Source organism: Polypterus senegalus, chromosome 6, assembly GCF_016835505.1.
Source record: "Polypterus senegalus isolate Bchr_013 chromosome 6, ASM1683550v1, whole genome shotgun sequence".
Lineage (NCBI taxonomy): Eukaryota > Metazoa > Chordata > Cladistia > Polypteriformes > Polypteridae > Polypterus > Polypterus senegalus.
This window is the reverse complement of record NC_053159.1, coordinates 117,392,830-117,408,372: the sequence shown is the minus strand read 5'-3', so window position 1 is coordinate 117,408,372 and position 15,543 is coordinate 117,392,830. Positions and strand designations below refer to the sequence as shown.

General features: G+C 33.1%; 1 protein-coding gene across 3 annotated transcripts in view; it reads left to right on the top strand.

Annotated features, from left to right (window-relative positions):
- cfap221 (cilia and flagella associated protein 221) overlaps positions 1-15,543 on the top strand; it is a 67,990-nt gene that overhangs the window by 28,824 nt on the left and 23,623 nt on the right. For all 3 annotated transcript variants that reach the window (XM_039756905.1, XM_039756903.1, XM_039756904.1), the window contains exons 9-15: positions 147-306; positions 6,556-6,688; positions 6,769-6,880; positions 7,240-7,348; positions 11,738-11,825; positions 14,333-14,422; positions 14,692-14,787. In XM_039756905.1, the coding sequence (XP_039612839.1) occupies positions 147-306; positions 6,556-6,688; positions 6,769-6,880; positions 7,240-7,348; positions 11,738-11,825; positions 14,333-14,422; positions 14,692-14,787 (788 nt within the window). The remainder of the gene's footprint in view (positions 1-146; positions 307-6,555; positions 6,689-6,768; positions 6,881-7,239; positions 7,349-11,737; positions 11,826-14,332; positions 14,423-14,691; positions 14,788-15,543) is intronic.

The window sequence follows — 15,543 nt, the reverse complement described above, 5'->3', positions numbered from 1 at the left end:
ATATATTTTTTGCATTATTGAGCACTGAGTGTCATTGAATATCCATCATCTGTTGTTTTCATTTGACTTGTCCTAAGCTATAGTTGCACATTTACTAGAACTGAGTTAAGTGGGCTTGAAAGTGATATCTTATTTTATGTATTCAGGAATAATACCAGCCAATGGACAGATAGATGTCATTGTCACCTTCACACCTTTTGAATATGGGACAGCCCAAACAACAATTCAACTTGTAGTCTCTCAGTTTAATTCACAACCTTATGTTTGCACAATCACTGGGACATCCACACCATATCTTCAAATAAAGTAAGTTATGTTGACTTTATTCTAATAAAATTCTTTTCATCTGAAATAGCTTCAGTAGATTTCACTTGGTGACTTATCTGATTAGACTCTGGTGCATTTTTATTTGTTATGCATAACGTTTGAAGTATTTACACTTAAAATATGTTTTAGTTGTGATATGTCTTGTATTGGGTAGCATGGTGGTCCAGTAGTTCATTAATCCTTGATTCAAATCCTAGCCCAGACACTGTCTGTGTCACATTCATGTGCTCTCTCTGAGTCTTCCTGATATTTCTTCAGGTACTCCATCTTCCTATATCCCAAAGAGGTGCAAAGTAGATTAGCTGACCATTCTACAGGTAAATTGGTATTGTATGAGTGTCAGTGTGCTCAGCAAAGGGTTGAATTGATTTCTGTTGTGACCCTAACACTGATGAGATAGGCTTCAGCTGATGTCATGGGTTATTAAATTCAAATATGCATATTTCATATTTTTATGGCCTTTAGATAATTTAAATGGCATTGCATATATTAAACATTTTACAAATTAGACAATATTAGTGCCTTTTAAATTCATATCTTGGTAGCTGCTAATGTTTAATACATTATTGTTACCCACAGAGCTAGGAAAAAGTCTTGGAAAAAAAACTTAAGAAACAAATAAGTTAATTTGGTACCAGTTTGAAAAATTTCATTATCACAAAGTTTTATGTAATTTTACTTTTCATGCCTAATTGTTTAAAACTTTATAATACAGACTTTGTTTTTATGTTTCAACTTCCTCTTCAAGCAACTGCATTTAAAAAAGTAAATGAGACAATAGGTATTTATAATATATTGTACACATGTGCTTTTCACACATTTATATTTCTTAGTATTGAAGACTCCAACATTATTGACACATTATTTTAAATATTTCCAGTATTTAAATTGTCATTGACATAAATTTATTCGCTAGAATGGCACCAACTATGATAATGATTTAAAGTTTTTGGTAGGTGAAATTATTAGGGCCCTGATGCTGAAACTAAAACTTTGCAAACAGCATTTCAGAAAGGGACTGATTAAACATTAAACAAACACAGTTTTGATTATCGCTTCTGCTGCCTTCCAACTGTTTTCAAATTCTAGTCATTTCACGGTCTGTGTGGAGTTTGCATGGTTCCCTAAACCCCCACTCCCTCAACCCAGTGTCTGAGTGATTTAATTTTCTATACAATAAATGCAACTATGTTTGTGGTGTTTCAGATTAGGAGCAATCATCCTGCCATAAGAGAAAAGGAATAATTCTATACCATTCCCTACACGTCTGTTGGAATGATCACCAAGTATTCAGAGTTCAAAGAAACAATTATTTTACCCCAATCCTTCTTTTAAAATTCAATATTACACAACTGTGACACAGCACATCCAAACTTTAAAAATAAACCTGTCCCCTAAATTTAAAAACTATGCCACTTTAATTGTTATACTTTCAAAAATTATTCTATTAAAAATGTAGACTTGCTTTACTATTAGCAAAACTGCTTCTCAAGAATGACCTGGGGCCTCATGCATAACACCATGCATAGAATTCACACTATAACATGACGTAAGCACAAAAGCCAAAATGTGCTTACGCACAAAAAAATCTAGATGCAGGAATCTGTGCGTACTCCAACTTCCATGTTCTTCCGCTACATAAATCCCGGTCAGCATAAAAAGTAACGCACGTGCACGCGCCTTCTGTCCCGCCCCAACTCTTCCCAGAATTACGCCTCTTTGAATATGCAAATCAATATAAATAGCCCTTAAGTTCAGCCTTCTGTGAAAAGACAATAGGAAAAGCACGGGGGAAAATATACGAATTTCAGCGAATACCAAGTGGAGGCAAGGAAAAACTTACTATTTGTTGGTTTAAACAGTGGTATAATCAACAAAAGGTAGTTGATCGAGTGACAGAGTGTCGAAGAAACTTGAAAGCTCAAGTCCACAAAGTCCGCACAGTAACCAAAATAAAAAAGAAGTCGTCACATATCCAAGTCGCTGTGAAAAGGCGAGTCGTAGCCCAACGTCTGAGTGTCGTATGAAAGCTTACAGTACAGAGAAAAAAAAATAGGCACACAGTGGGGTAAAAAGCAGGAAATGTCAACTTTAATCTCGAAATTTCCACTTTAATCACGTAGTTTATTTTGTCATTAAAGTAGAACATCATAAACTTCATCTTAAAATCGATTAATTTACTAGTTTCTCAAATCCCATCGTAACTAAAGTAACACGTTAAATGCTTTGTTTTGTATTTGATCTTCTTTGTGCTCTGTGTGTGAATCACTATGTGGTTCTTAAACCGGCTTTCTCTTCCTCTGATAGAACACAGAATCCATTACATTGGTGATATTACAGCTGTCTGAATAATTAAAATACTGAGATGTATATGTGATATCTTTTTCATGATGATAGGAATGAAAGCATGTTATTAAACATGGGAACACGGTGGTGGTACTGTCTCTTTCAAACGTACTAACCCCCAATTCCTGTCCTTACTTTTCTTTCTCCAAATACCCAATCGCCACACAATCAGCTCTGTAATAGACGTTAAGCCATCTGTAAGCTTACAACGATGATTCTTCAAAACTTTTAAGGAACATTGAAATATCTTCTTAGTACGTGTTTAATTATTCTGTCCATCTATCCTTCCAGCATACAGCAATCAATCAGGATCAATCTGTGAACTAGCTAGCGCTGCGGCACCGTGTCCTCACATGTTTAATTATTAACAATATAGATTATTTAAATGAAGTTAGTTTTATCTGTATAATATAATCAACATATTTTGCTGCATTTCATCTTAAAAATGATATCGTCATCATATGTAAATACGCTCTTTATAAAGTGGCGCAGGTTTTGCAATATTATAACTGAAGTGCAAGTTTACAGTGAGGTAATTGTACTTATAAGTACAAACAGTTCTACAAGGAGCACTTGATGGACTGATTGACTGTGTTTAAAGTTCTTGGGATGAAACTGTTTCTGAACCGCGAGGCCCATACAGGAAAGACTCTGAAGCGTTTTGCCGTGGCTGAGGTAGTGTGTGCTTGATGCTGTATCCCGATAATTCTCTTTCCGATCAGCTGCTGCTGTGATTCACCACTCAGATACAGTGATATAAATACTCCGAGTGGTGCAGTGAGAGTAATATGGAAAAAGATGATCCGCTGTGGCAACCCTAATGGGAGCAGCTGAAAGCAGAAAAAGAAGGTGAAGTGAGAGTAACAACGCTAAAGCAGTTATGATATTTGGAATACTATGGCTATTCCCTGGACCATTATATTGTTACAGGTTAATTACGATCAGATGCATTACACTAATAAACAATATGCGGTTAGTTTCAGTGTATTTATAAAGCCGCGTTAGGAAAATAAGGAGTAACCACACAGGAACAGTAGCACTGCTTTGACGCTGGGTGCCGCCAGTCTGCAAAACCGAGCAGAGAACTTGTGTACAACAGGGTATGAGGTACCGTGGAAATGTGCGTGGCTTTACGGCAAGTTTAGGTTTTATACTTGGCGATTTGAACGTGGAAACATTCTTACGCAACATTTCTGTGCATATGCACTGTTAATACATGAGGCCCCTGAAATTCTGCCCTTTTTATTATTACCACGCTTCTTTTAACTTCACCTGTTTGTTGTCTGGTACAAATCTTGTAATCGATATTTAACTCACTTCCTATTGTCCAAATGACTTGAAATTTTGTACACTTACTCACTTCGATGACAATCCATGAATCAACAATCAGTTTCACTAATTTATAAATTAATCCATGTTAATTAAGAAATGAAATTTTCATATGAAGAATAGTTAAAGATTTCACCAATAGATGGCGATAGTAATGGATAGAAATATTAAAGGAAGTGTTAAAATATTGATTACAAAGTTATACTAAAACAAACCCAAGACTAAAAAATAAAATTTTAGCAAAAGCGACCACACTTTTATTTTACAAGTGATGTATGAGAGACCTATTTTTTACTTTTTAGTACACTTTTTAACTTAATATAAGCGTGGTTTTTAAAAAAGTATTTTTTAATATATATATTAGTTAACAAGCATTTTAAGAGTGGGGCAATTTTGTATTTAATTCTAAAATGAATCTTGTACAGAGTATTGTGGGGTGAAAAGGGACTCAACCATTAAAGGAATCAATTCCTAATTTTCAAAATGAATAATCAAGGAAGAAGTGGCACACATAAAGTACAGTATTTTCTAAAAATTGTAACACCCCCACCAAACCCCTAACCCTGAATAATGTTCTTCTGTATAGGGTTAAATTAAATTTTATTATCATTGCTGAAAATGTTTGTTGAGTGCAGTAAACATTTATATTCTGAACACAGTTTTTCCACAACAGGATTATAGAGCAAAGGTATACATACATAAACTGCCTGTAATCAGTTCATCAACATGTATATCATTCTGTGTAGGAGGACACTTTAATACCTAAATGAAGCTAACATGGACAAGCAGAGCATGTACATACTCGACACAGACAAGGATTCTAACTCAGGCCTTTTTACCTGTGTGGCAGCAGTATTAACCACTGTGCCACCTTGACACCCAGTTTAAAAATAATTACACTAAATAGTATAGCAAATGAAGTCATTCTATGCAATCAGTTTCTGTAGGGAAAGCTTCATTTGATTGCTCACTGCACCTAAAATTTTACAGGTTTTTCATCTTGTTTTTTTATTAACAGCAGAACAATTAAAATATTTTGATAGCTATAACATTAAATAACTGTATTGGTATCTAGATACATGTTGCTTATACAAGTATGTTTTAATATACCTAAATAAAAGACAGCTTATCCAAAATTCTGTTAGTGAATGAGGTGGTGCACTTCTTAGAACAATTCTGCTGAATAATATGTTGGCTAAATGTACTCGGTGTTAGTGTATCAGAGACAGGTTGTGCAGCATTGTTCATGAAGGCCGTCAGTTTTGTTTTTTTAATTCTCTCCTTTGTTACTACCTCCAGGGAGTCCAGAGTGTGTCCTATAACTGAGTAAGCCCTTTTAGTTAGCTTATTGATTCGGTGGGCCTGTTTTGAAGTGAATGTTACCAGTCCAGCACACCACAGCGGAGAAAAATGCACTGTCATTACAGATTGTAAAAATGTAAAAATTGTACTCATTTTCAAAGTCTGTTACTTGAAATGGGGGTTTTAAATATATGTCAGGTAGTAACAACTGTAGTGTTGATGCTTATGATATGATATACAGTGTTATAAACTAAAATTTACTGTCATATTTTCTAGTTTTCCATAGCAACCTAAATGAACTGTCTACTCGTATATGCTCCACAATACTAAGAGGAACATTGTTTTAAAATTAGAGTTTGCATCTTTAAATGTTAGGGTGAACTTTTACTTAAATATAAATCCAAGTTAAATAAATATTTTTAATTACGTAGAAGTTAAAATTATAGTTCACTTTAATGATAAAAACATATATAAAAATTTTTGCTCTGTCTGTCTTTCTCTCCCTCATATATATATATATATATATATATATATATATATATATATATATATATATATATATATATATATATATATATATATATATATATGTGTGTGTGTTTCCCATGAGAAACAGGCTGTCATTTATTACTTGATTTAACTTTCCTACCCTACATTTACTGCTTAAAAAGTTAATAAATAACTGGCTAGATTTAAATTAAGTATAGCATGATTAGGTCTTGATATCAAACCTTTATTTAGATCCCTGTTCAAGGGTCACATAGGCCTTTATTTTCTAGAAACTTTACACAGTTGCTAATTTCAGAACATTTAAGGAATATTTAAAATTACTTTCTTAGGATTGTTTAAAGTAAATGGTTTAATCCAATTTAAAGAAAAATGTAATGGTACAATTTAACATTGAGTAGTGAGTGAGGAGAAGATGTTCTTGCATTGTGGAATATACAGAAGGTACATGCAAAAGGACACCACTGTTCACATTTGTTTAGAGCGCCCAATAAATATACTAGTTGTAAAATCTCAATAATGTATTTTGAGCTGTTAATCATTAGTAAGGAAAAATGTCAGCAATGTTAAAACATCTCAGTAGTATATTTTTTCCCAGCAAGACATTTAATTCATACATACTGTGCATGTCACTAACCACACTGCATTTCCTCTCAGAATTTAAAAATAGACTCTAATAAAAAATGTTCCAAAGCAACTTTTAATACTTTTAATATTTATTTTATTAATTTATTTGTGTTAAAGATCCCAAAACAAGGATGGAGAAGCAGGAGACATATCAACAAAGCAGTTACTTGATCCTCAGCGTATATCACTTTTACACATTTCCAGGACAAAAAGAAAATTGAAATCAGTGCAACTTCAGGAAAAGCCCAAGGTAATAGTTGCAATATGTTAACTTTATACTACATACAAAAAGATTTCTACATATGCATATAACTACTTTTTCAATTTTAGGAAGTTATTTACAAAGACCTAAAGTTTCCACTGGATTTATCAAATCCACATGCAGTGTCTAAAGTTTTAATTCAACAACCAGGCAAGTTACGAGTGAAAGAGATAAAAGAAGGTAAGGCATTTTAGACTACAAGTTTATTTATTTAGACTTAAGTAGTGTTCATTTTCTCTTTTTTTTTGTTTTGACTTTGGTGTATGATTGCTTAACAATTATGATTTCCACTAGATGGCAGTAAAGTATATTTATATAATACACACAAATTGTCAAAAATGTTTTTTAACTTACAACATTGACATCAATTATTTGTTCATTTTTAATTAAACATGGATAACTTAGTATAGTATCTAATAAAATGTAATTTTTAAACAAGTAAAGTTCAATTCAGTTTGTTTCTTTAACTAAATGGTATAAAGTACAGCTAATTATTTTACTTGTACATAAGCAGAGTGTCCTCATGTTCTTGTGTTAAGTGTTAAACCAGGCTGGTGATGGTTTAAAGACAAGACAAGTAAAAGAGGCCGCATTTGAACAAAGGGTTCGAGAGGATGTGCTTGAAGAGCAAGCCAACCAGCTACGATGGTATGAGTGCAACTTCAGCTGCTTTTTTATTACTTTATAATATCTAAAAAAAAAAAAAACAACAAACTTGTATTCATTATTTTATACATATTCAATAATAAGAATATTTATTATGAGGAAACTGCATAGTAACTGTGATAATATATTTAGCATTTTTATGTCATGTAGATGATAAATGATGGCGTTCCAAAATAGTTGTGTGTCTGGACTGTGTAAGAGCCTGAGGAGACAGCTCACTGTTTATTCAAGTTCCTCTCCTATGATGTTCCCAGTTTGGGAAAGCTAATTAAAGCAATGTCAGAATAACAAATATTGTACTTTCTGTCCTTTTAAATATATACTTGTCATTGTTAGGGTATACTAGTGATTGTGAACATTGCTTTATTTAAAGTTGTACAAAAGTACTTTACTTAGCTGTTGTAAATTCTAAAATCCTTACATGTACCTTTAGAGATATCAGTTTTTTTCTTTGTATTTAAAAAAATTATCTATTGTTCATTTTCATTAAACTTTCTGGGGTAGTTAAAATCTTTGTTCTTGTAATCAGATGTTTTTAAGACAGTTCTAATTTCAAGTAATCTTACTATAATTTTTTGTGCACCTTTAATTTTTGAATAGTATTCTTTTATGCTTTACTTAACCTTTGTACTGAAATGCATTAAGTGACAAGTGTTCACGTTTAGCAGTATGTGTACATAGTCAATAGCACACATAATACAATGAGGTTCTTAGCTGCATGTTTCCTCAAGACAGGGATAAAAATAAAACAGCAAAAAAAACACACACGTCAACTAGAACTTATCTCTCTAAACTGTCTCATAATTGTTGGTGATCAAGCCTGTGACGGTGATATCATCAGGAAATTTAATGATGGGGTTAAATCACTGTTTGGTCTCATAGTCGTAGGTGAACCAGGAGTGCAGAAAGGGGCTCAGCACATTACCCTGTGGTGAGCCTGTGTTCAGGGTCAGCGTGGAGGATAAGATGCTGCCAATCTGCACATGCTGATGTCTTTTAGTTAGAACTCCAAAATTGTCACTATGTCTTAAATTGACAAGTTTGATGATCAGGTCTCAATGTACAACAATGTTAACTGCTAAGCTGTAATCTGTAATCAGGACTCCCATATAGTAATTTTTATTATCCAGATGTCCCAGGATAGTATGGGGGCAAACAATATGACATCTTTTGTGGACTGATTATTGAAATATATACACTGAACATGGAGCAGGGTATCAGGAATGCTCTGCTTTAATGTTTCATAGCCTAGTCTTTCACAGCATTTCATCATAATAGGAGTGATGTAGTTATTCAGGCAGTCCACTTTTGTTTTCATAGTCACAGCTATAATTGTTGTCCTTTTAACGAAGGGGGTGGGTTGCACAGATTCTTTTACTAAGATTTTAAAGATGTCTTTGAAGACATCAGGTAATTGGTAAGTGTGAGTGTTTAAATCACGTCTTGAAATCCTACCTGGACATTAACTTGTTTAAATATCCTCTTTAGGTCATGTGCAGAAAAATGAAGGAAGAATCATGTGGTGCTGCAGGCAAATGAATGATATTCTATTTGTTATTGTGATCAAAGTGTTAGTAGAAGACATTAAGTGTATCTGGAAGAGAAAATGTTGACAAGATTAGAGAAGATTTTACATTGTAGTCTGTAAACATCTCTAGCCCCTACCAAAATCTGTGTGAATCAATGCAGCTGCTAAATTACGTTTTAGTTTACTCAAATGCTAATATTTGATTACTATTCAGATTATGACTTTAAAAAAACTGCCCACCTTATATTTAACTAGGTACACTATTTATCAGTTATTTCTCTTTGGCTGTTTAGCTGTACCTCAGCTGTCTCTATTGCATACTGTCTAAAAAACATAGTTTTTCATGGTATATTTGCATACTTTGTGCAGTGGTAAAATGTCTTCTTTTATTGAAATGTCATGATCATTTAGCAACCTCTATTTCCACTTTATATCTGAAACATAATCTAACATGTTTTTTGACTTTAATTTACATAGCACCTTTCTACAGTGAATGCTATACCTAGGCACTTTACAGTTACAGAATTACTTACATTTGTTAGTTATGTCTTGCACCTAAGTAGCCTTTTGTTTTAAAATTCAATGATGTAACCTCTTTCAATAGTACTAGTAATCAACTGAAATTTCTCCAGAAAATCCTAATAGATTGTTACATGTCAGAATATATTGAAAAATACAGTGTGTATTATTTTTAGTTTCTCTTCAACAGCAAAGAAAAACTGTTAGAACCTTAAAGGGTAAGTTTGGTATTTTTCAAGTCAAAGTTATTTCTTCACAGTCATTTTATGTATTTACTTGCCGTACAAATTTGTGTTCTAAGGTGAAATGTGTTTTGTTTTTTAATACATTTTAAAAATACCTTGTCTCGTCCTGTAGCTTATAATGGGACTAAAGGGTACCATGGTCTACAGGTGAATGAAAAAAATCTTAAAACTTTCCATGATTAAATTAAATAAACTAGAATTCCATATTAACAAGTCTAATGTGCGTGCACTTTTTATACTATATGCTGACAATCCAGCATGCTATATAGTAAATGCTGAAAATTCAGGATGCTTTTAAAGTGAATACTTAAAAATTCATAAAAAATGTATAATATAGTAATGCGTATTGATCATTATTTACTGTATTATGCAAACTGTGCATAAATTAAGTACTAGGGGGATGGATCCCCCTGCTCGCTTCGCTTGCCAACCCAAACCTGCGCTATGTGCCAGCCACTTCACGTCTCTGCCGCTCATGTTGTGAAGGGGGGGGCTGAACACACCCCAAGGAGACACAGTCGCTCCTCTGAAACCCCCTATTAAACGGTGATACAACTAGTTCTTTTTTTTTTTTACCTCATCGGAAACAAATAGGTTTTTTTTTACCTCGTCTTTGATCAATCAGCTGCTGGCTTGCTGCTGCCGTGCCGTGTGATCTGCAACTCGTGCAGTGCTTCGAACATTTAAAAGCCTGTACAGCAGCTTTTTATTAGTGTTTTATTTCTGGCCCCGGGTGTGGTTAAATCTTTTGGCACAAAGTCTCCTCTCGTGGGACACGAGTTCTTGATATTTTTTAGTTTATAATTTAAAAAATGGAATAAGAATCTGAAAATCTAACAACATCACATTAAAGTTTGATAAATTCTGAAAAGAATGATACCAAACATATATATATGTAGGTTTTAAAATAAGCCCAATTTAAAGCGTGACATACAATCGTTGCACTTTTAGGCTTAGGATTTTATATATAGAGAGTAGATACAAACTTGTAAAACTGTGTATTCTTGACTTAACTTTATTTATTATAAAATGATATTTAAGTTCATTGAAAAAATAAAACAGGAAATTCATTTATAAATGATGTGATGACTAGCGGTCTTCTTCATTATAATAGCTAAAAGGAAAAGAGAAGCTTGTAACTTACTTCATTGTGCATTAAAGGCCTGAAAAAGATACACAGTTTAGGAAAAAAATACTCATTATAGAGTGGCATTGCATTCTGTTTCATTCCCTGTGCGTGTGGAGCATGTTGTTCTCCACTGTCTGCATGTGTTTTTGCTTCTTATTTTTGTTTGCTTATTCATTTTTGTTTTCCAGCTTATTTGGCAACTCTGAAGTCTCCTGGTATGAATGTGTGTGTATGTCTGTGTCATGCAACAGACTGACTCCCTGCCCAAGGTTTCTTACTCCTTTGCCCAGTTTTACAGGCTCTGTAGGGACAGACTTTAGCTGTCCTCATCCCTGAATTGGGATGAATAAGGGGTTCAGAAATGTATGGATGGGTCTATTTGATAAAAGCAGTCTACTATTATAATCCTTTCCTGGTTTACCTTTTGTTCTTTAATCACACTATTTGTTCTTAGCACAAACAGGTGGATACATTTGCATGTAGTTTATCCTAATACTTCTCTTTTAAGCCAGGTACTTCATGTGTAATGCATGTAGCAATTTTTATTTATGAGTAGTATTCTTTGTTGATGTCTTATTATCACCATAAGTATTTTTTCACAACCTGGACTTGCATTCTGTCAAATCCATGTTGATTCCAACAAGGGAAACTCCCCCTACCCAGCTGTAGCAGTCTATACTGATGTGGATTGTGTACATGGGCTCCTCCTGCACTCTTAAAGCATAATATTAATGTGATGGGATGCTCTAAATTGCTCAGAACTACTGTAAGTATATGTACTGTATGATTGCTAAAATAAATGTAAGTGCAGTTTACTTTTGGATTAGTTGCTAGCGCCACACAGCCTGAATAAAAGATTGCAGATTTCTTTATTGATAAAATTAGGGCATTAAAACACATCGGTAAACAATAAGAAAATAAAATATATATATATTTTATATTGTTTTCAGGCAGGTGCACTTGGGCAAGGATCCTGTGTCTTCAAAGATGAGAAAGAAAATTTTGGAAGAGAGATCTGTAGAACTACATAAATATAAAGTGAGCTATATATTAACATTTTAGGCATAATTTCATAGATCTAATATAAAATAAATTTTAAAATGAATTGATTTTGAGAATTGTTCTGGCTTATATGTGTATTCTATCTCTGAAAGGTAAGGTTAGTTCACATGTGAAAACTCCACTTCTGAAACTTTTTGGATCATAACTTTCTGTTTCTGAATGTTTTTTAGTTGTCCATAAACAAACAAACAGTACACATGAAAGGATACACGTTCATGTACTTTAATGATATTTCAATTTTTTATTTAATTTAAAGACTGTAGTCATGACAAGTTATGTTAGACATTTTCTTATCTTCAATAGAACATGTTCAAAATAAATAGCTACATTAATTCATTTTAATTTCCCAGATTTGCTCAGGTAAAGGTCAAGAACCAGTCCATTACAGAATTTACACATGCACACCCCATTTCTAACTCACAGTGTGCAAATTGAGAGCTGTCCAGAACATAACACTCACATCTTTGACATACCTTGGAAAACTGGAATCTGTAGACAAAAACCCAGGCAGACATGTAGGTAACATACAAACATACCATGGTTACGCAGGGATTATTTAACCACTGGTAATATTATGTCAATCAGTTTCTAAATATATATATTCCTATAAAATATGATGAAATATACAGTGCTTTGCAAAAATTTGCTGTTCCTTGACTAACTCTAATTTTGCTTTAAGTCATACACTGAAATGTAATTATCTGTGTCATTGTCTTAACATGAGTATTAATTAACACACTAATGTTTTGTAGAGAAATCTTTTTCATCAAAAAGCGCTTTACACTTTTTAGGGTAAGCATGTTTCAGTTTTGCTGAGAGTTATATGATTTTAGTTCAGTCTTCCAGGCAGATTTGCTCCAGATTCTTAAGGTTAGTCAAATGATGCTTATCTGCAACAGGTTCTCAGTCAGTTTGATATCAGAGTTTTGACTGGGCCAATGTAGAATATTCATCTTTTTTGTCTTTGAAATACTCCAAGTCTACCTTTGGGGTTGTGTTTGGGAACTTTGCCATACCTTTTGCCCAGGTTTCATGTTTTTAGCACACTGAAATAGGTTTCCTTACGATATTTGCTAGTATTTTTCACCTCCCATTTTTCCTTCTATCTTAATAAGATGCTCTTTTCCTACTGATGGAAGGCAGCCACATATATAACACTGCTTCACTTGCAGAGTGCCTTTTGAGTTGGGGGCATGGTTACATTTGCACCACATATAATGTACTGTATGCTTTGAATTTTGAGCAAAACTCTATCTTGGTCTCATTTTATCACAAACCTGTTCACCTTCACAACTGAGTCACTGGATGTGGAATTACCCTCCATATGGGCCACTGTTATACTGAGCTCTTGATACGATTAACGGGTCCTCCTTTACTGCAATTGATGAAGTCACTGAGGAATCACAATTCTCCACATTTCTTTCACATTTCTTCATTGTGTCTTGAAGGGCAACCTTTCCTAGGCAATGTCTGAGAAGTCTGACGTGTTCTCCACTTCATAATAACTGATCCAACAATGCCCACATTGACTGCTTGGAATAGCTCTGAACTCTTTTCCTAATTTATGTATTTGTATTATTTTATCTGTAACTTCTTTGGAGTGCTCTTTAGTCTTCATTTTCACAATGGTTCTACAGATTTACAACCTGAATATTGATCAGGTTTAGGACAAAGAAATTAGTTATTTTAACGATTCACATGCAGAAGCTAATTGTAAGGCAATTACGTCTTTGTTATGCAATTATTTTACAAACAAACAGCATATTTCCATTTTTTCTTACTGTTTCTTGTCTAATATAATGTGACGTTAAAAAATTAAGTTTCAATGCAAAATGAAGCAAAAACACAGAACAATATTTCAGAGTAGGATTTGTAATTCAGTAAAATTAGAGCATGGTCCATAAAACTTAATAGTTCTTCAAAGAGCAGTTTTTAAGATTTTGATATAATTAGTGAGAAATGCTGGGCATAAAAGTACAATCTTGCTAATTTTAAAATATGAGGTTTAAACAAAAAAATGTAAACATTTACAGTACTTGGTTTTCACAGAATAAACAGATATTTTGAGTCAAAAATATTTCAGCACACTATTTAGACTAGTATGGTTAAACACACTACAACACACTTTTTGCTTTTTGCTTAAAAAATAAAATCTATTGTGACATTACCCAAAACTTTGTTAGAATTTTTTTTTTTCTGAAATCCGGTGACTTTTGCAGCAGTGATAGGGAAAAATAGATTTACTGCCATCTGTCAGATGTCTTTTGGCTGTTTAATGCATGCACTGTGGGATAATGGAGTACAATGACCAAAATGTTTTTTTTAAGCCAAGAATATCTCTGCTGTCTAAACTTATCCAGGCAGCATTTTTGCTTGAAAGCAGCATGTATTATTTCATCTGGACTGTCTTACTGTTCATTGTATAAGGTATTTTTAATATTAATTTCAGAGTTGTAATCTTATGTAATAAAAAACTATTTTAGGTAAAACGAGGTGACCCCGTAAAAGAAGAAGAATTGAAAAGAACCAAGTCAGAGGTGTCAGTAAAAAGAGTTTTGCGGACCTTAGGAGAGGTAATTTTTAAAAGTACAGTACCAGATATTATAAACATTCACTTATCTTGGATACATTACATACATACAAATATTTCATTCTGTTTACTCTTTAATTGTAAAGTGATGTAAGACAATGATTTAAATAAAAACAAAGTCGTGCAATGTGTTTAAAAAGTACAATAACCAATCTAGTTAGAAAAACAAAAAAGGCTTCTGTATATAAAGTAAAAGACTTTTAAGAGTTATTAACTGTGTTTTTATTTTAATCTTTTTTCAATCTCTTTCAGTTTCCTAACTACGTTCCTAAATTTGAAACTTATCTGAACAATCCATGGGAAGTAAGATATAGAGCTTTAAAACGGTTCCAACAGGCTGCTCATAAGGTCTGTAATGTATAATTAAAATACTTAGGTTCCTTTGATTTTAGCATCTCTTACAATATCCTGGAATAACATTTTTGCAAGAGAGTTAAACATTCACTATTAGACATTATATTAGTTGACAAAGCAGACAGTAAGTGACTTCAAAAGAGCTTTAAACAGGGTCTAACATGTAAACTTACTTTGTAGTTTTTTTTTTTTTTAAGTATAATATTTTTTCTAGACCTAAAAAAGATTAACCTTCCAAAAAATAGGATGAACATTGACTTAAGAGAAGGTCATCATTAATAGAAGTACTCTAACATTTGCCAAACATCAGGCATTTGTTTTGACATTATTTAACTTTAAGAATCTGTATATTGCCTATCCTGTACATATATTACCTACAAATTGTAACATAAAGTAAAGGGTTTCAAATGGTATAATTTTATGGGCATGTATTTTTCATTTTTAAACAGAAGCAAATGGAAAGTGACCAACAAATATACTTAAGACACACTGCGTGTAGAACAGTGTTTCAGAGTTGGTTACATGTACAGTTTTTACAGATGCATATTTGTACAACAGGAGTGCAGCAAGGTGATGTGAATCACTCAGGTTATGTGTACAGCCAGTGGGAAATACTTAGAGAAGAACCCTGTACCTTTCCAATAATTTTGACTACCTACCATAATTTTTGGTTTTTGCCCTAAATGCCAAATTAGCTACACATTATTTCTGCATTCAGCATCTAAATCAGAGGTTTCTTTGTGTTTTTTA